The sequence below is a fragment of the Stenella coeruleoalba genome (assembly GCF_951394435.1).
Source record: "Stenella coeruleoalba genome assembly, chromosome: 14".
Taxonomy (NCBI): domain Eukaryota; kingdom Metazoa; phylum Chordata; class Mammalia; order Artiodactyla; family Delphinidae; genus Stenella; species Stenella coeruleoalba.
This window is the reverse complement of record NC_137160.1, coordinates 52213548-52235707: the sequence shown is the minus strand read 5'-3', so window position 1 is coordinate 52235707 and position 22160 is coordinate 52213548. Positions and strand designations below refer to the sequence as shown.

Here is a 22160-nt window from a genome sequence, read left to right as displayed (position 1 = left end):
AGCTTTTACCCTATGTTGTCATCTAGGAGTCTGAGTTTTAGTTCTTACACTTAAGACTTTAATCCGAGTTGATTTTTGTGTAAGTTGAGGGTCCATTTTCATTCTTTTGTATGTGGGTATCCAGTTTTCCCAACACCATTTATTGACATGACAATCCTTTCCCCACTGTGTAAATGTTAAAGTCAAAACAATGAAACTTCAAGAAGCTAACGCAGAATTATCTTCACGACCCGGGGAATAGGAGAGAGTTCTTAAATAGAATACAAAAAGCACTAACTATAAAGGAGATCAATAAATTTGACTTTGCTAAAATTAAGACTTTTGCTCCTTAAACGATACCATAGAGTAATAAAGTGTAGTAGCACAATATATTATGTCCTTCACAACTAACTAATTTTTAAAGACATTGTCTTTATTCATCCTACTAGCTGCTAGTAGCTGTGTTTTCTTTCTGAGGAGAAAGAACTGTAGAAGTGCTGGAATACCAAAAATAAAAATTAAAAAGCTCAAACCAGCAACCCAGTAAGAATCAACAAACTAATTTATGTAAATACCAAATTTAGTTATTACAAAACTTCTAGTGATATGAAAAAAACACATACTTTATCAATTAGAGTTTGATTGCCATGTTTAAATTATTTCACTTATTGATATTTCTTTAAACGAAGGATGGAGAGATTATTTTAAGCTGAAACCCCAAATAATGACAAGTGACCCATCGTTGTTTTGAGCTTGTGAATCATGACAACGGCTGTTTTCTTTCTAGCCCATAATCCCTGACCTCAACCCAAGCTCTCAGGAGTGGTGGGTGGGCAGGCTTGAGGCTTAATCTCATTCTACACTCTGTGTCTTCCTGTAATCAAGAGGATAGAAAGCTAAAAGCTCCATTTCCCAGACTTTCTTACAGCTAGAATTCTGAATGTGATGTATTTTGGTTGAGCAGATGCACCTATAGAAGGCAGAGGAGAGATGGAGGGTATGCTAATGCCAGCAGATAGGGAGGCTCATGAAAAGGATTTTTCTGAGGTATTACTGACAGGGACCCCAGTGTTTAGAAACAAGGTTCCTAAATGGTAAGAGAATGAAACACAGCATCTAACATGGTGTGGACACGTTAGATGACACTATCCTGATGCTTGCCACGTTGGTATACTTTGGGATTGAGTGGTTTCCTGAACTTAGAATAGAAGCAGCTCTGTTGGGGACGTCCCTGGCGGTCCAGTGGTTAAGACTTCGCCTTCCAATGCAGGTGTATGGGTTCGATCCCTGGTCAGGGAGCTAAGATCCCATATACCTCACCGCCAAAACACCAAAACATAAAACAGAAGCAATATTGTAACAAATTCAATAAAGATTTTAAAAATAGTCCACATGGAAAAAAAAAAAAAAAGCAGCAGCAGCTCTCTTGGTTGACCTGGTTTTGCAATGTGGCATTTGAAGTCATTCCTTAAAGTTCTGTCAGTTCTCAACAATTTTATGCTCAAGTTAATATTTTGTTAAAAAAAAAAAGTACTCTCTTGCTCAAATAAATTAACTCTGTTCTCTGAACTTTACTGGACCTTAATATATTAGACCTTAATACATTAGGGTAATGGTGATGGTTCTGAGGCGGTAGTAAGGACACTGTCCAGAACTGTGAAGGGTCTGAGGTTTCACCCTACTTGCAAGCTACAAGTTAGCCTGCCACAATTTCATGGATCCTGGGTCATAGCCAAATGACCCATGGATCCTGGGTCATAGCCAAATGACTTTATACTTACAGCACAGCAAGCAGCATGAGCTTCACGTTCTCATCAGTTCCCCTTGCCCTCCGAGTCCCACAGGGGCAATGCAAAGTGGTCCAGGTGGGCGCTGAGCATGCAGTGAGTTTGCATCATAGCTGAGGAGCCCAAAGTTTAGGGTACCTGAATCTTTTATAATGAGCTCAAGCAAATCTGCCCAATTTTTGCCCTGGAGAGAGCCACTATCTTTATTATACAACAGCAAACAAACCTGCTTTCCTCTCTATGGAAACACAATGTCTTCCACGGCTGTTCACTATACAAATCTCCTTGGCAAAGACAGTGTAGAACAAACAAAGGCTGTCAGAGCTTCTGCTCCCAAGATGTGAGAAACGTAAGAGACCCATGGAGAATTTCCAAAAGACATTAGCCAACTTTTCATTTCAACTGTAGCACTCCTATTTTAGAGCCCAAACCAGGTTTTATCTTTTAAAAATTCACTTTAGTCATGAAATTTAACAAACATTTGTATGCAGCCAGGGACTAATTTACAGCATGGCTTCCATTCATCTCAGTCATGAGAAAATACCATAGCAGTCATTATTAAAGGTATCCATCCATAAATTACTTTTATTTCTCATTAAATGAGCACAGAGTCATTAGCATATTAATAACAGATATGTTTATTATTACATATCCATCAGTGCGGCTTTTAATACCACTTGAAACATGCATATCATCCTAGAGACGAATCAGTTTTCCAGTGCTTCTTATTTGATAGACATTACTGCAAAGCCATTATAAATTACTGAGGAGGTATTTGGTTAAAAAAATAAACAATAAATCATACTGCCCATATGAATCAACCCTTGCTATTGAACAAGAGTTTAACAGTATTTATCTGGTAATTCCTATGTTAACTGGAAAACATCACAGATGTATTGCCATAATTTTCTTTTATATTGGTGCAACCTTCTACATATTTTGCAGAGTTTTATGAAGTCGTTCATTATTTTAGCAGGTAGTTTGATGCAAAGATTGTACTCAATTTATGGAAGTCCACCAAACCTCTAAATATTTTAAATTAAGCCAATTATCAATGAAAAACCCCCAACACACATAATTTTCTGAAAATATGTTTTTTGAAATTTTTATATTTAGTCATGGCAGTAAAATAATTCTCTCAAATTAAGGCACTAAAAGGGCAATGCAACTCCCATCAAAAGTGTTCTAAGAATAATTTACATTTCAAACAGTGCATACATTTCTTATATGTTTGTTAACTTAATGTCTTTATCACTTAAAACCACAAAGAAACATATTATATAATTACAGAAATGATGTACCCCACAAAATGCTTTTAAACTTGGTTCTTTTGTACAGTTAGTTCCTAATGTCTCTAGTAGTAAAATAACTCAATATGGCTTGGCAAAAATGCATAGATTAAATGTAATTTTTTTGCCTTCTCCCATTCCCCAATCTACAAACTTGCTGAAACACATACAGTATTTTGTAAAGCATAATGTAAGATATTTATTTTCCATCAAGTCCACCACAGGCAATCAACAGTAAGGCTTTTAAATTCTACAGTGAGGGCACTGAAGTCAAGTGATGTCACTGCTTTCTTAAAATAGTTTTGTATAGTCTTGCAAGAGCATAAAAACTGAAGTTATTAAAAAAAATTTCAGTTGTCTCATTTTGAGATATTTTCTTTACTCCTTCCATGAGCTGATCTTGATAGTGACGGCCATTCCACTTGAAAGTGAAAGTCTCTTCCTCTCACTCGTATGAGGAAAACTGTGTTCTATCATGATTGACAGGCGTTTTCTTAGAAATTCAAAAAGGCAGCACCTTTTTAAAAAAATATATCTAGCTAAGCTTTCCCTCAATTGTATTTGCATTACATAGTAATAATTAATCTAATCTACCTGTAGGCAAACCCGCAATAAAAAACAAAAACAAAACAAAACAAAAAACAATCCTCAGTGTGCTTTTGTGCCAAAGCAAGGACAGAATAACAGCAATCTTAACCCTGAAGCCTGTGATATTGTGTCAAAGGAACAGCCTTCTGCTCTGCATGGTAAAAGATGCCTGGTTTATCAGGTAGCATCCCACACAATTCCACAAGGCACTAGGTCACATGGTTAACTGTTGAGGGAAAAAAATAAAAAATTTAAGAAATGTACGCAGTTTAAAAATTCAGAAAACAAAAATTGGAAGGAAAGGTACATATACATTATATATAATAGTTAACTAATACACAAAATTTGGAAAACAGGAAAAAGGAAAAACACACTATTATCTCCTTTTTGCTTCTACTTTGTTTCAAACACTTTTTTCCCCCCACAAAGCTATAAAAAATTTTAAGTATTTTAGATTCAGCTTTTATCCTATATAGGAGAGGGACAATACAAGATTCTACAGAAAGAAGTCCAGAGTGAGGTGATAATGCACTGGAATAGTATGGTAGCTGAGGAATACAGAAGGAGGAATGGCTATGAGTCATTTCAAAGAATTAGACTTGGTTATTGATAATATGGTATGAAGAAATGGGATAAATTAAATATGGCTTTAAGCCTGCTTGGAAGACTTGGGTGACATCAGCAGAGAGGCTAATCAGTGTTAGGTCTCAGCTTCTAGATTCAAATGTCCCTCTTAATATAAGGATTACACTCTAGGGAAAGTTGGTATTTGGTATAGGAGAAAAAACATAGGCTTCAGAAATGGATAAAAGTGGGGTCCAACCTGACTATGCTACTAGTTGGCTGTGTGATCTTGTGCAAGTTGCTTAATTTCTCTGAGCTCCATTTTTTCATGTGTTAAATGAGAACTTAATGAGTTATCATAACCGCTCCTCAGGAAAGGGTTTATATCCTGTAACTGCTTGTTTTACCATATAAATATTTTTGAAAAAATTCCATCAAAACAAGATAAACTACACTCTCCCAAAAAGAAGAAAAGAAGGATACTTAACTGGGAAGTTTATTTGTTAACACTGATAATACCAAATAATTTTGATTAAAAAAAAATCTGCCAACATAGTTAAAAATAAAATGAGCAAAGTTTTACATGAAACTATTTACATTAAAAAGGGGTGAACAACAGTCGTTTAAAACATTAAGGGCTAAATATGTACCATAACCAATGACAATAAAACCTGACATTGAACTAAATAAATATGACATTTATAAACATTATTAGCTTCTAACAAGAATCAGTTAAACTAATTTGTAAAGTCATTTCAAGTCATATATAAATGCCCAGATACAAACGATGCCCTTTATGGGGAAAAGAACAATCGGACTCTGGATTTTAATAGATATTATCCAATCACATACTCACAGTTAAAAAGGTTAACATTTCAATCCTTACCTAGTTTTTCCAGATGTATTTTTGACCACTTTCCGGAAAGACTGATTTGCAGTGGATCTTGTAGAAAGTGTTCGAGGCGACGCACGAACAAAACCAGATGGTGGATTCTTAGGAATCTTCTTTACTAAATGAGTTACCCATTTTTTTTGTTCATCCTGAGAACATGCTAGTAGCAGCATATCTCTTGCTGATGTTACATCATAACTTACTATTTTAAGAAAAAAGAGCACAATTAAGGTCACATAATACCTAAAAGAGCCTTATCAAATATTCTTACAATTTAAAAAGATTTACTATGCTTAATTAAGCTTGGACAATATCTTGTCTTCTTAATTCAATTAAGTTGGAAAATTTAAAGAGAAAATATTAGTCATAAATTAGTAAGAAAAATAAAGTAAAATCAGAAATATGCATGTGGCTCCACCAGTGCCAAAATATTACGTCTTATTATCTCTTTTCAACTTGGTATAGGAAATGCCACATCTGAAGAAGTTATTTCATTGGGATTTAAGTCTCTAATTTGTTACATGTTATAAAAATAATTTTCATGCCTTACCTTTACATGGAGAAATTAAGTCCTCTTTCTTATCTAAGTGATCTCTGTGGCACTTAACGTGGCACCTTCGACATTCCAGGGCAGGGGGTGGCTTAAAAACATGCCAGAGAGGTTTGGCACAGGCCTCACAGTTGGCGGGAAAGTGGTAGAGGGTAGGAATGAACTCATGACCTTTGTGGTTTTGAAAATTAGTTTTCTCAGCTTGTTGCACTGGTTCCATCTCTACGTCTTTTCTACATTCACCTTCATTTGCGTATAGTATCTACATTTAGGAATGGTAAACAGAAGATTAAAAAAAGGTCTTAATCTATACATACAAGTTTCAAATGTATAAAAGTATTGGTGTATTTACATTTACTTCACAAATACACTTAGTACTTAGGTAAAGGATCTTCTAAAATTATATTTTCAGATTTTTACCTGGAATATTTTAGGAATTTCTTCAGTTTCAGCTCTGTACACATCTCCTTGGGTTACAGGACGAACATGAAACAATTTACTAAAATGAAAAGAAATATGATGTAGGCCATTATAAAAACTCATTTATAGCAAAAGACAGATATTTCGTTGACGAGAACACAGACGTGGCAAATAAGCATAGGAAAAGATTAGTCATTAGAGAAATGCAAATTAAAATCACAGTAAGTATCACTATACTCCTATCAGAATTTTTAAAATAAAAATAGTAATAACACCAAATGCTGGTGATGATGCAGAGAAACTAGATCACTCATACAACTGTGGGAGAAATGTAAAACTGCAGAGTCACTCTGTAAAAGAGTATGGCAATTTCTTACAAATCTATATATATGAAAACCTGTACATGAATGTTCACAGCAGCTTTATTTTTAATAGGCCAAAATTGGAAAAAACTTAAATGAATGGTTAAACAAACTGTGATACAGTCATACGATGGAACACTACTCAACCACAAAAAGAAAAAAACTACCTCTTGGATGGACTTCAAGGGAATTACACTGACTGAAAGAAGCATATCGAATGTTACATACTATTTGATTCCATTTACATAACATCCTTGAAGTGACAAAATTATACAGATGGAGAACAGATTAGTGGTTGCCAAAGATTAGAGAGGAGTACAGAAAGGGTGCTTCCTATGGCTATAAAAGGGCAATGAAGAATCCCTGTGATGAAACTATTCTATATTTTAACTTGGTGGTGGCCATACAAATCTATACATGTGGTAAAGGCATGCAGGCTGGAAAGGCAGAAGTAAAACTATTATTATTTGAAGATGACATTACTGTATACGTAGAAAAGCCCTGCGGAATCCACACACATACACAAAATCTCTAAAACTAATAAGTGATGAATATTCAAGGTTGATATACATAAATAAAGTGTTGAAATAACCAGATATCCACATGAACAAAACAAAACAACCCCCACCCCCCCGGAAAAAAATTAACCTCAACCACTACTCCTTTTTTTTTTTTTTCTTTTTTGGCCGCGCTGCGAGGCACGTGGGATCTTAGTTCCCCAACAAGGGATCAAACCCGTGCACCCTGCAGTGGAAGCGCAGAGTCTTAACCACTGAACCGCCAGAAGACCCTCTACCACTACCTCTTACCAAACATAAAAAGAAACGAGATCAATCAGAATTTAAAAATAAAACCTAGAAGAAAACATAGAATACCTTCACAATCTTTGGGCAAGCAAAAATGTCTTGGACAGACTACACAAAAGGCAATAACCCTTTTCAAACCAGTGATACATTGGTTTCCATTAAAAGACACCATAAAGAAAATGAACTGGCAAACCACAGACTGGGAAATATTTGCACTACATATTCCTGACATAAAATTTGAAGCCAGAATATATACAGAACTTCTGTAAACCAACCTTAAAAAGATAAGCAGCCCAATTAAAAAATGAGCAAAAGACTTGGAGACACTTAAGAGATACAAATGGCCAATAAATACATGGAAAGATTCTTGCCATCATTAGCCATAAGGAAAATATAAACTACAACAAAATAGCATTTCACATCCATTAGAACAGCTAAAAGTCAGACTGACAACACCAAATGTTGGTGAAGACGTGAAGCAACTGAAACTCAAATATTGCTGTTGAGTATAAACAGTATAACCTTTTTTGAGAACTGTCTGGTAGATTTATTTACACAGATTTACTATATGACCCAGGATTCCACTCCTAGGTATTTTACCCATGAGAAATGAAAACTTAAGTCCACAAAAACGAATGTTCAAAGCAGTCTTACTTAAAATAGCTCTCTTAGAAGCAACCCAAATGCCCATTAACAAAAGAATGGATAAACAAACTGAGATATATTCATTCAATGGAATATTACTCAGCAATAAACAGAACAATCAATACACACAACAAAACACTATGCCGAGTGAGGGAAGCCAGGCACGAAAGAGTACATACTATAAATTCGATTAGTATGAAGTTCTAGAATAGGCAAAACTAAATCTCAGTGATAGAATTCAGATAATCTTTTTTTTTCCCCTTGAGGAGGCACAAGCAAGCTTTTTAGGGTGATAGAAACGTTCTTTATCTCGTACTGGGTTTGATTATGCGGGTGCTTACAACCGTCAAAAGTCACTGGACTGAACACTTAAGATGTATGTATTTTATTGTATGAAAATTACATCTCAATAAATAGGTAAAACAACAATAACAACAAACTCTCATCAACATAAAAAGTATTTAAGTTAGTTGAAAGATGTCTTTCTTATTAATGTTTATGTATTATTCCAGTTAAGCTGATTATTTAAATTTTCGCAACTAATGTCTTTTTTTAAAATTGAGAAATAAAATATCAGTACTCTCTGGTACTTGCTCAATTTTTTTAACATTTTAACTATAATCAGCTCCACAATGTTTAATTACAAAGGAATGGCAAAACTTCATTTTAAGTTTATATTTCTCTGTCGTACCCACCACACTTCACTCTGAATTTGTATGTTATTGCATATATTTTACCTTTCCTGCTACTAGCCTGTAAGCTCCTCAAATATGAAACTGTCTTACTCATTTTATACAACCTACAACACTTACGATAATACAGGCAGCAGTGCCTAAGAAATGGTTTTAGAATGAATACAAGGAAAAAAACCTAAGCTTATTACAGACCTCTTTGACCTATTATTAAAAAAAGAAAAGATATATTTTATTTCCTTCTTAACAATGACCACATAATCATATATTTTGAGATGTTCTGTGAACATAAAACCAATAAACACTTGAAATTAAAAAAAATTGTCTTTAGAATACATCGATCAGGTATGCAAAATTTCCCCTCTCATATTTTGATAAAGATTTAATATAGTTATTATTTAAATTTGTTAAGAAAAAAGTCAATAACGTTTAAATAACAAAATATAAACTAAATGGTAAGTCTAAAAATAATTGATTATCGTAGGTTAACAGTCTTAAAATTCAATAAAAGGCAACTTACTCAATGTCCAATACCATAGATGGATTGGATTGTTCCTTATCTTGTTCATCATTATAAAACAAAATTTTTTTGCTGCTTACCACAACATACTGAAATGAGAAAAAAGGGGGGAAGAGGTAAGAGCAGTATTAACTTGGTTTAAAGTGATAAGCACAATACTTGCCATTTATGTCTAGATCATATTGTAGTAATCTAAAAACAATGCCAATAATAGGACAGTTAATACAAGTTGTATGCTTTAAAAGTAAAATATATAACAAAATATCAATTAGAAAAACTGAGGCATATTGTACCTGTTTCTTCCAGCCGTATCTTTTGATATTTCCTCTATTTGGTATTGAAAGCCAACCTTCAATTCTTGATTCTAGAAGAAGAAAAAAAAAATAGTGTTCAGCCTTAAATTGTCACAAAAGGAAAAGCTATTACAAGTTGTCTGACAGCATGCAGCAACAGGCATTCGAACACAGCTAAATGAATAAGTGCTATAATTTGCTCTTTCATGCTTCAATCACACAAATCAACTTTAATGGCCATACAAATACTGCAGAAAAAAATTCCAAGCCACTTTCCGCATAAAATTAACATTCAGTACTCAATTATAAAAGTATGAAGTAACAACAGTACCCTTAACAGCCAGGCAAGACTGGAATGGATTGCAGCTTAAATGGGATATGATACAGAAGACTTTAAATATCATTTAACATTCATATAAAAGTATTTAGCAAAAAAAAAAAAAAAAAATGCAAGTGGAACAAATCAGAGCCATGATTTACACAAGAAAGAGCAAGCAAAAGTACACAAGTGTCCTATTACTCACAGAAGGTAAGAATAGAAGATAAATAAATAAGGAATGCAGGCAGAATCAACTAGATATAAAGAATAAGAGACAAGTATTTTATTTGTTTTCTCAGTACAATGTTCTGATAAACTTTTTGGTAAAACACCCCAAATAATTTCATTAAAAGTGTCCAAATTTGGTTGGGAAGGGGTCCTTAATTCTAGTGGTAAATCCAATTACAATTCTTAGCAAACTAAAAGAGGTATAAATAAAGCCTTTCAAGTTTGTAGCATCAGAATTTAATAAACAGTAAAAGAACACAGAATTCAGTTGGTAAAACTGCTAATGTTTTATCAGTTTGTGCATACCAGAAATTCTTTGACTAATTTGATCAGTGCATTTTATAATTATTATTACTATTTAAATATAATTAATGTTTATTAAAAATATCTGGGGGAAAAAGATGATTCCATTTAGAAATGATTATTTTATATCAGGTTAGAGATAAGAACATTTAACCGTTTTTTTAGATCTATTATATTTGAAACACAAAAGAAGGGACAAGTGACCAACTGTAAGGTACAATGCTATAATGTGACATTATACCATGGCTCAAATCATGACCCGTAAGGGGAATATATATTACCCTCCTCCATATAACTTAAAAGTTGTGAAACAGTTCGGTCTTACAGTAATGATAACAATAGGTAACGTCTACTGTACATTTATTACTTCCCAAGTGCTTTACAAGGAATACCTCATAAATAATCTGTAATAGTCCCATGAACATAGGATATTACATTCTTAGGAATATAGGATAAAGTAGGTTCTACTATCATCCTCCATTTACAAATGAAGAGACTAAGGCTTAGCTAGGTGAACTAACTTACCCAAAGGTAATCACAGCAACTGTCAAAACTTTAGGGTTCACCCAGGCAGTCTAATTTCTGAGTTTAAATTCCTAGAGCACAATGATATTCTTTCCTTAAACAAGCTTTGCAGTTAACTAAATCAGGAGTAATGTTATTGTTCCAACTTCTTCCCTGTACCTAATGCCCTATGCTTTTGTTATTCCCCTTCATCTAAATTGTTGTTTTTGTTAAAGTCGAAGAAATAATAAGAAACTTCAGTTCAAAATGATCCTCCTCTTCTCCCAAGTTTTTTTCTTAGTTGCCGTTATTTAGTTCATCAATAATTAATTTGTTCCATCGGGCATTTCCTTGGTAAGTTTTGTGAGAGCAGGGGACCATATACTAACACTTTATTTTATTTTATTTTTTATTTATTTATTTATTATTTTATTTATTTATTTTTTTTGGCAGTACGCAGGCCTCTCACTGTTGTGGCCTCTCCCGTTGCAGAGCACAGGCTCCAGACACGCAGGCTCAGCGGCCATGGCTCACGGGCCCAGCCACTCCGCGGCATGTGGGATCCTCCCAGACCGGGGCACGAACCCGTGTCCCCTGCATCGGCAGGCGGACTCTCAACCACTGCGCCACCAGGGAAGCCCCACTTTTTAAAAATTTATACTCCAAGGCATCTGACACACAGAGTAGGTACCTGATATATACCTTTTTTGCTTATTTTGCAATTCTTTTTTTCTGACTTAGCCAATTAAATTCACCCTCTATTTAAATAATGGTTGTAATTTAAAAACCAAAGGGCTGCTTTAAATTAAGTAACATACAGAAGGCTGTTGATCATTCACAAATATTCTGTTGTAGAAAAGGAAAAAAGTTATTGCTAGGAAAACTTCCCTTCAGTGTGCCAAAGTCCATTTAATACCAGTAATTCCTCACTAAAAATAAAAGATGTAAAAGCCACTGAAATCTTGACATTTATACAAAATTGTGTATGCCAAAATATTCCTCCCTCCAAGTTATTTCTCTATGAGAATAAATGCCAAAAATATTTATGCTTTCTGGCTCTAGGTTTGAAATATATTTTCAATGAATTGTTGTATGTTGAAGACTGTATGACTGAATGTATGTCATTTCAGTGTTCCTATAGAAATTTTATACATCAAAGGCATTTTATGAATTAAATAAGCCCAATTTTATATTTGCTCTAATTTAAATAAAATGAAGAAATTAGGAACTCAAAAAAGATGCTGAAGATATGTGAAGGTTTTTGCCAATTTAAAACAATAATGTTATAGGAGAGAATCTTAGTCTTTCCTTCTGGTGAATTCCCTTCAGAGAAGCAGGTAAACTAAGCTCAGTGATAAATTAAAAAAACTACTTACTTCTGTCTTACATGCAAGTTAATATACCAGTTTTTTTTTAAGTATATAAAGACCTCCTTCAAAACTATGACCACTTGTGACCTAAGTGGCAATCTGAAAGTATAATGCTCTAAATTCTATCTTTTACAATACAAGCACAGAAATCAGCTTCTCCAGATAAATAAAAGAAATGCTGAGGACTTCTAAGTCTATATTATTATCTATAACATACTACTGAAGTACAAAAACAACTTGGTCCCAGGTTTTACATATTTGTAGAGCAATTTTAACTTACAAAAAAATTTAGATGTGCACTACTGCAATATCAGCAATTAACTCCTTTACCCAAATAAGAAAGAGGTTAACTATACATAAATCAGTATCAAATACAGCCAATTTAAACATCAAAGCTAACCACTGAAGACTACCAAAGTTTACTTGATAAACTACATACTGCTTAAGAAATAAAGGTAGAGAATCACTCCAAAATTCTAAAATTATATTCAGAAGTGATATAAAAAAGAAGAAAAAATCAATGCTCAAGAATTCAGATGTACTTATTATCTCCAATCATTGATTAGATTTGGGCAAAGTCAGAAACTCTTATATACTCAAATACTTGGAAACATACCAAGAAATCCAGCATACACAGGTTTAAGTTACAAAGTCTGAGATCAAGCTGGATGGAAAGAGAATGATGCAGATAATCCATAAGAGATAATGAATATTAATGGATGCTGATACCAGTGTTCTTAGTGCTTCATCTATTTTTACATTCTTTTCAGATTCTTAGGTCAATATTTCCAAAAGTAAAGGAAAAAAAACAAGGAAGGAGAGCCAGATATCACCTTAGTCTTTCTGTCATCTAGGCAATAGGAAAACCTTAACCCTAGAGGGTAACCTTTATATCTACAGTGCTAAGGCCACAACCTGCCACAGAACCAAAAGGAGGATGAAGACACAAGAGAATGAAAGTGATATTAAGAACTTCAAAGGGTTATAAGTCAGAGAAGGATAACCATTTTCTCTAAGGTTTTTAGAATTGGGAAACTTAGAGAGATTTAATCTAGTTAATGACAAGATGCCAGCTGAGAAAATGACAGAGGCTGAACTCTAAACAAACAAGATAATTAAATGAGATTCTTTATATTGAATGATGAAATCTAAGAGAAATAAAGTATATTATCAGTTTATCCACCTAACTACTTAAAAAACCATCTCACTGAACTAAAAATATGATCAATATTTCAAAAGGCCTTCATTTTAACTATTTAACTATTCTAAGACCTCCCTTTGTAAATCTGTAGTTTAAATTCATTTATCAGTTTTCCAAACTAAGTAAAATTAATCATCACTTTCAAAAAAATCTTTCAGACACTTGAATGATATGTAACTCTCTCAAATTAAGGATGAATACCGCATCAAGTTTCCGTAGTGTAGTGTTATCATGTTCGCTTCACAAGAATGAATACCAAAATTCTTTACAATTCTTCCTAGATATTACCACAAAACCTTAACTTTATTTGCCAGAGATCTAGTAAATGGCAGACTTAGTACATATTTTCAATTTACTAGTAAAATATCTGACACAGAGGTAAAATAACATTGGTAATGATTATCCATTAATTTCTACCTCCAATATGAAAGTCATAGTCTCCAATATGAAAAGGTTCAGCACTACAGAGACCTCTGTAAAGTTCAAACTGAGAACACAGTTAATAGAGAAAGAGATATCCTAATTGGTCTACCCTTTATAGCAATGGAGAATGGCCACCAGAGCCTTTTTGTTTTCCCACTTTGTTTGAACTTTGAAATCCTTAAAAGCAAAATCTCTGAAAATACTAAGCTATTCTAAATATTATATACTCAGAGTGGAGCCAGTAGAAAAATTTAAAAATCTCTTTGCTGACTGACTCCTGAGTGGATTTATTAGGTCAGGATTCTGAAATCTAAATGGATATCTCACCTAAGTCTGCCAATCAAACCACCTGATGATGCTTTGAGTTTAGCCTTCCTGAATAAGCCAGGATGAAAGATAAAACTCATTACCTTCTCCCAACCTCATCTTTCAATTCAAATCCTCTAGATAGCATTCACCAATAATGAATCAGTCTCTGAAATGTTTAACTTAATACAAGGAAAACCAAGGCATACATAGTAAGACATTATAAACAAAGTTAAAGGGAAATGGGTGGGATAAAGACAAAAACCTTGTCAGGATATTTAACCTACACTAGAGAAAGAATTCCTTTAACTAAATAACTAGAAATATCTTGGGGTTAATGAAGAGGGAACCTAAACTACAATTTCAGTTCAACAAGTGAAGGAATGTAGACAAACTGCCCTAAAATTCATACTCTTTCTTAACTGATGATTAAGTCATAACTTTAGAAAGATGTTCAAACAACGGCTGAAGCTAGAGATTCTTATTAAATCCAAAGTGATCCTCTGATAAGGATGTGTACCTACAAGAGTCTCAAGAGGCAGGAGGTTTCAGAGAGCCAAAAATGGGAATACAGAAGGAATTTCTTGACCACTGGAGTAAGAAATATTTATTCCCTGTCCTTCACTTTCCAGATATCTCATTTTGGGCTAGCAAAGCCACCGAAGAATGAGGGCAGGGATTACACAGAATACAAATAAGAACTGAATTCACTTCCTACTTTGAGTCCCACTTTCTTGACCAAGAATGATAACGTAAAATTTTCTAAGTAGTCTATCAAGTTTCTTATATCAAATTCTCAAAAAACAAGTAATATCTGTTAAAACAGATCCCTATTATATCAAATGTGCTGATTCATATCTTTTTATGCATTATTCAGGAAATACATTAAATAAAGTCTATTTTCAAGTTTAGGACCATGTTACAAAACTTTCAAGACCTTGAACTAAGAATATGTAGTAGGTCAAATGTGTTGTGTGTGTGTGTGTATGCCTTTAAAATCTGTAATGCATGTTTTAATATATATAACCTATTCATTTCTAAATTGAACCTGTAATATGTGTATTGTTCATCTCTGTTAAAAAGACATAAATGTACTATAACCTATACTACAATGAACCGAAGAATGAGGCTGTGTTTATTTTTCAATTGATTCTCCACTAGAAAAAAAAAGGAAAAAGAAGAAAAGGTCTGAAATCCTAGCTACTCGCTTTTGCCTTTACTTGACTTCCTGCCCCCTCTCTGCATCTTCCAACCCCTTTTATCTATTTCACCAAATTTGAAACTTCAAGTCTGATTAAAGTTTATCACTATAGCATTAGGTGGGCTTCTATATAGAGCTGCTGTGGTTCTGATTATTAAGTATAGTTCTTAGTTTTAGCAAAAAAATACATAAAACACTGCAGAGCTGCTACTCATGAAAACATGTACAATCCTCCTTAAATGGTGAGAGTTGTAGCAGCAGCTTCAACTTTCACCATGGCATTAGGCTGGTTCAATACTGATTCATAAACATCTTCAAGTTTCTATTTAGTTAGAGCCACTCAGATCTATTTTAATAGTCTAAGACTGCTTATGACTGCTTTTATTCTATAAAATGCACTAGGTATACAAATGTCATCAGACTCTGGCTATCAGAAACATAAATCTCTTCTTAAGAATCCATGGACAAAACAACAAAGAGGTAGAAATCCAAATGAAAGAAATCTACATTAATTTCCATGACGTTTAAGCAAACTTGAAAGAAGTAACAGAAAATATTCTTACCTGGAAGGTTTCCATCAGTTTCATCAGCACTAGGAAAACTAGCAACACTTGTAGAATCTGATAGGTCCAAAAGTTTCGCACGCAATTGCTCAATGTCACTCTCTTTGCTAGCCAACTGCATCTGAAGCTCATTCCTATGTGTACATTCTTCTACCAATTGCTATTTTTTAAAAAATACCAAGATAATATAAAGAATCAAGATCAAAATTTCCAACATTAGAAATTAAGAATTAGTGGAACTATAAGTAATCTAGAATTATTAATACTAAAAATTTACTGTAAACTTCATGAATGTTTACTACCACAGATTTTAATACAACTATAAATGTGCAAGTTCTCTTCCTCAGTAATACATTGCTTGGATAAGCTCCTTTACTCTTTGCTTTAGATAAGTTTTTTTTTTTAGTACAAAGCATCAAAAACCAAAACCAAACACCTGTTAAAACAACAGAAATTGCTTTTATGGCTTCAAACAAAATAATTTAAAAGATATAGAAAGCTTCTCAGGATGGTAAAATAAATGATGGAGTCAATGCTTGTATCTAAGTCTGCCTAAGATCAGAGACCATGTTCTCAATTTTGTGCTATTAAGCTAGGAAGCATCAAAAAAATTAAGCTTGATATTTTGAAAAGTGAGTCCTTATCCGAGGAAACAAAAAGGCTATAATACTCCAATTGCACTATCCCAACTATAGTCAATATTATACCAGTCATATCTCAATTTCAGTCTGAAGCCAAAGAGGCAAAACCCTTGGTTGTTTCTCTAAAAGTACCATCTCTAATCAAGCTGATGCTAAGGGGTAAAAATTACTCAAGTCATAGTTAATAGGCAACAGAGCATCTTTCTATTTTTTCAAGATCATTGTTCAAATTAGAGTAACAGTAATCAAATTATGGAGAATATAAACCTAAATATGATTTTTATACTAAAAAAACTAAATGAGATCAGTAGACAGTAAGTATATACAGTAATAACAATTTAAAATAATCCTACAAGTGCAACACACAACCTTACCGCTTGCATGTCATTCAGTTCCTTCTGATGTTTCACTACCATCTGGTTGAATTTCTCTCTTTCTTGGTTGAGTTCAAGTTGTAGCTTTCGATTTTCCTTTTCCTTCTTTCTCAAATCCTGTGTATTCGCTTTCTTTCTATCAATTTTAAAGTCTTTCCGATTCATTATTTCTGCCAACTTGTTAACAGCCTATTAAAATATTAAAATGTTATTAATAAGGTTCTTCATTGTAGCTACCCAATTTAAATCTCCACTAAAAATATATATTTTTCTTCAAAATCAGGAAGCAGGACTTTTTGTGTATGTGAAAATTAGGAGAACCTAATGAACGTTGGAATATGATCATTGGTAGCACAAGTAACTATTATTGATTCATCTCATTGTTCAAATGTAAGAACCAGACAGGCTTGCAAAAATCCAGTTATTGTTCAACAATTATTCAGCACTTATACTGCATGTAAGCACTCTGATAGGCACTAGAGACAAGGACAGAAAATACAATTATGCCCCAAAGGCATCCTAGTCTGGTGGAGGAGGAGGATAAGCAAGCATGACAGTACAGAGTGATACTGCTTCTTTTTTCTCTTAAGTGTCCCTTACTTTTTCTTTTTTTCTATTGGATCGTCTTTTTCTTTTTTGCAGATGCTCTTTATATTTATCTATATATGCTGCAAATATTCTTCGTAGTTTATTTTCTTTCAACTTATGTTCTTTTGGACTTTTTTGTATGTAATAAATGTCAACCTTTTTCTTCATGGTCTCTGTTTTGGTATAAAGGGAAGTAAAATCTCCACTGAAGGATTTTCAACAGGTATTAAGTGCATTTTTGAAAGACTACTCTAGTTGAAGGATTGTTGAGAGGGAGAATAGATTAGTGGTAAGGAGCTATCAAGTAGAAAATATTTATTTTACTGTAAAAATCAACTGAGGTACACAGCACCTTATGAAGAATTTAAACTACTGGATAACTTGGTAAAATGACAAGATACCAAGTTTTACTGTAAAAAATCTGATCTAGCTGCAAAATACAAAGCAAAATGATACCTCCACCCCTTTTAAGTTTCTTATTCACTCCCCATTCTTCTCTCTTGACTTCAGTCAAGTATGTGGTTTCTCCTCATTAAGTTTTCCTACTGTCAATTGTAGGTTTTCCATACAGTCTAAAACAAATTCTTCACTAATCAGGTGACTAGACGAATTAGCTTTCTTAACTCGATTGAAATCCTACTTCCTGAATAAGTCTTCCACATTTAATGAAGAAAGAATATTACATTACTTGTTCTAATGAAAAGCTTGAACCTTATAATCTCAGTTTTAAGAAAAGGACATGAAGAGCAAATATTAACTTCTGAATATATGATACTCAAATACAAACACATGGAAAAGGCTAAGAGCATGTATACCTGAGTTTTAAGGGTTCGTTCTGTATTGATATTCTTTTCAAAGGCAGCCTTAAGATTATTGATCTCCTCCTCCTTCTTCAGTTTATATTCTGTCAACAAATTATATAAAATGTTATTGCATGGCATTAATTAATTTCTGCCTTGCAAAGTAACAATGAGATACTTTTATAGAAATTTTGTAATGGATTCAAGGTTTATTTTAAGCAATAAAATATTTAATTCTTAGTTATTAGTAACAATAACTAATTATTCAAATTAGCATATACCACATAATAACTTTCAGTAACTTCATTAAGATATTTTTCCAGGGCTTCCCTGGTGGCACAGTGGTTAAGAATCGCTTGCCAATGCAGGGGACCCGGGTTCAAGCCCTGGTCCGGGAAGATTCCACATGTGGTGGAGCAACTAAGCCTGTGCTCCACAACTACTGAGCCCGTGAGCCACAACTACTGAAGCCCGCGCGCCTAGAGCCCGTGCTCCACAACAAGAGAAGCCACCACAATGAGAAGCCTGTGCACCACAGTGAAGAGTAGCCCCCGCTCGCCGCAACTAGAGAAAGCCCGCACGCAGCAATGAAGACCCAATGCAGCCAAAAATAAATAAATAAAATTAATTAATTTTTTTAAAAGATTTTTTTCAGTTAATTGAGGTATAATAGACAACTAAAATTTTAAGATATTTAAAGTGTACAATGTGATGAATTGATATACACATACATTGTGAAAGGATCCCCCACAATCAAGTTAATTAACACATCAATCACCTCACATATTTACCTTTTTGTGGGGTTTGGTGGTGAGAATATTTAAGTTCTACTAAGATAATACTTATGGCTACGAAAGTTATTTAATATATGAAAACAAATATTTCAAAAACCTAATGCATATAACATAAAGATTTACCTCTGAACTTGATTTAACTTATGATTTTTAAAAAAATCCTACATACCTTCCTCTGCCTTCCTCATTTTATCAGTTAGCTCTTCATTTTCTTTTCTTAATAATTCAATATCTTTGGTTAGCATACTGTTCGTTTCTTCGAGCTAAACAAAGCACAGAAACGTTTAAGCTATATAGTCTCTTTGCTAGTCCCATATTTAAAGCAATAACCTTTAAAAAAATACTTGCATTTTCCATAGATGAGGACAGGTCAGACATTGCTTAATTATAAAAACATCTGGTTTCCAGTTTAAAATATGTGGATATAATTAAATTCAAAATATTTTAAAACAATTGTTAGCTTCCAAAAATTATTTCAGTGTGTGTGTATATACACATTACATATGAACGGAAGGAATAAAAAATGTAATGAAAAGAGAACGAGACTAGAAACTAGGAAATGTGCATTTAGTTTTCTAGCTCTGTAACCCTTAGCAAGTCACAACCTTTCTGGGCTTCAGTTTCTTCATCTGAATAATGATGATGAAAATGACAATTTAAAATGTTTGATGATTACTGTATGGCTGTTAGCATAAATGATGCCATTGTGGGCCCATATAGTTCCTCCTGTCCTTCCCCGGACCCTATCCAGAACTGTACTGTGTGGTAAAAATCACTTCTTTGTTATCAAGGGCTTTGTAGTTAATAGATACTATTTAATAATCATTAAGACCAGGTGGCCTCTATGCTCTGTTAGTCCCCAATCAATGATGAAGACCTTTGCTGACATATTCCTGGTACCTACGAGACTAGTTATCTATTCATAAATCTTGACGTAGGAATGCACTTCCTATTTCCAAGCACATACCCCCCATACCCTAGGTTAACTATAACATTGTCCCAATGGTCCCTTGGTGGTATGGAGTGTAGCTGTGAATGCTTCCATATCGTTGTCTGTCCAAACCCACTCTGTGAGTAGGGTACCCTATAATAAACTGATCCACTCCTTATACGGAGCTGCCTGCCTTGTTTTTCGGTCTCAAGATACCTTCTCAGTTCGGTGGGCACTTTTCATTTCCTCTGTCCTCCAACAATGTCTTTTAGTAATGTACTTATTCACCCTTCTATTTATATGATTTCATTTAATCTTCGTAAGAAACCTGTGGAATAGGTATTGTTTCTATATTATAGATGAAGAATCTGAGGCTTGGAGAAGTTAAAGCAAACTGCCAAGACCATGTAACTTCTTAGGGGCAAAGCTGGGATTTGAACTCAGACCTGCTTATACCAGAGCACTTGATGGTGGCTTCACCACCAAGAAGAAAAATCTCTCTAACTTCCATTTCTAGCTCCATAATACATAGACCATAGTATAAATTTCAGGAATAGGTAATTGTTTGTAGTACTGTTTTTTCTATAATGGATTTGTAGATATCCACAAAGAATTTTTTATCCCAAAATAGTTTCTCTGAATTTTATAGAATTCTGGTCATGAAATCAGTTGCAATTTATTAAGATAATAAAACAAATGAATTTAAGGTAAGCATTTCTTCACAGAAAATATATTAAGATCTACAGCCAGAAAGGGAAAAAACCCAATACACTGAATAAGAATTTCAATCATTAACAACTGTTTTAGATTATATAAATTATTTTATACATGAGTACAAGTTGACCATTGTGTATAAGTAAATACTCATGCACTTACACTTACCCAAACACTTTGTAACATGTAACCTATTTTGATTTTTAAATTAATTTTAATCACATAACTTAATGAACTATCACACTTACCCGACTAACAGTGTGCTCTTTATCTGTAATCTCTTGTCTATTTCTTGAAGCAGCTTTCTTGCTTTCTTGGGTCAATTCAAAATACTGTTCTTCCAGAAGCCCTCGAGCCAACTGCTCAGACTCGGCTTTTGTTTCTGCTAGATCCAACTGAGTAGCAAGAGTTTCTCTAGTAGATTTAAAAGAGAAATGAATGTAAACAAATTCAATTCATTCTTCTAACTTAATCATATGCTTAAAAACACAATTCTTTTTAAATGATAAAATGAATTAAGTATTTTATTGCTTAAAATAAACCTTGAATCCATTACAGACTTCCTATGAAAGTAATGAATCTAACCTCTCACACTTAGAAAAACTATAAAAGCAAAGGACACTTTAACCTTGTACCTGCTATTTTGCTTAACTAAGGAAAAGGTAATAGAACAATGGCAAGAGGTCTACTTCTAGAAGGGAATGTGTTGGGATCTGGAATGAAACGCAGCATGGCACAGTAGAAAAGTCATTGGCTTATAAATCAAGAGGCCAGGCCTGGACCCTTATCCCCATTCTACCACTACCTAATTGGTTAGGGACATTGGGCAAGTTCATTATACTTACTGGAGCTCAACTTAATCAAATCCATAAAATGAGAGGATTAAACTACATTATTTTTGAGGTCCCTTCCAGCTCTGAAATTCAATGAGATTATGAAGACTTATAAATAGACACTGTAAACTATTCTAGAAATGCTCCTTAGGAATTACATTTTAAAAGCCTTTCAGAATTGACATTCAGACCACGACCAGATCACTGCAGTTTGCCTGCTCTTCCCAAAGAACCTGTCTTCGATAAGTTATCTTGGTCATAATTGTAACCCCTACATACAGTAGGTGCACAATAAATGTTTATTAAATGAATGAATGAATGACTTCCAACTATTTTCTATTAAGAGAGTAATACAAATACTTTAGGCTGCCTCAAGCCTAAAGAGGAAGACATATAGTGGCTACAAAAAATAATTTTTTGGACAATTGTTTTTGTCCAACAAATATTTGAATGTTCCTATGTGCCAAACACTGTTCTAAGAATTAAGGCATACAGCAGTAACAAACTCCCTGCCCTCAGAAAACATACGTTAGTAGTGTGAGATAGTTTAAAGAAATGAACAATATACAGTATATCACACAGAACAATGAAAAGAAAGGTGAAGAGGCTATGAGTGTGGTCACTATTTTATAGAGGGTGATCAAGGAGGCCTCTCTGCTAAGCTGACATTTGAGGAAATA

At 33.8% G+C, this 22160-nt stretch overlaps 1 protein-coding gene across 2 annotated transcripts in view; it reads right to left on the bottom strand.

The window, feature by feature from the left end:
• Positions 1–1965: 1965 nt before the first annotated feature.
• Positions 1966–22160, bottom strand: part of ROCK1 (Rho associated coiled-coil containing protein kinase 1) — a 147420-nt gene continuing 127225 nt past the window's right edge. For both annotated transcript variants that reach the window (XM_079941935.1, XM_079941936.1), the window contains exons 23-33: positions 20896–21061; positions 19172–19265; positions 18224–18312; positions 16821–17009; positions 15806–15965; positions 9388–9458; positions 9095–9183; positions 6070–6148; positions 5650–5911; positions 5094–5301; positions 1966–3869 (exon numbers count right to left, since the gene is read on the bottom strand). In XM_079941935.1, coding sequence (XP_079798061.1) covers positions 3866–3869; positions 5094–5301; positions 5650–5911; positions 6070–6148; positions 9095–9183; positions 9388–9458; positions 15806–15965; positions 16821–17009; positions 18224–18312; positions 19172–19265; positions 20896–21061 — 1411 coding nt within the window. In that variant the 3' untranslated portion in view covers positions 1966–3865. The remainder of the gene's footprint in view (positions 3870–5093; positions 5302–5649; positions 5912–6069; positions 6149–9094; positions 9184–9387; positions 9459–15805; positions 15966–16820; positions 17010–18223; positions 18313–19171; positions 19266–20895; positions 21062–22160) is intronic.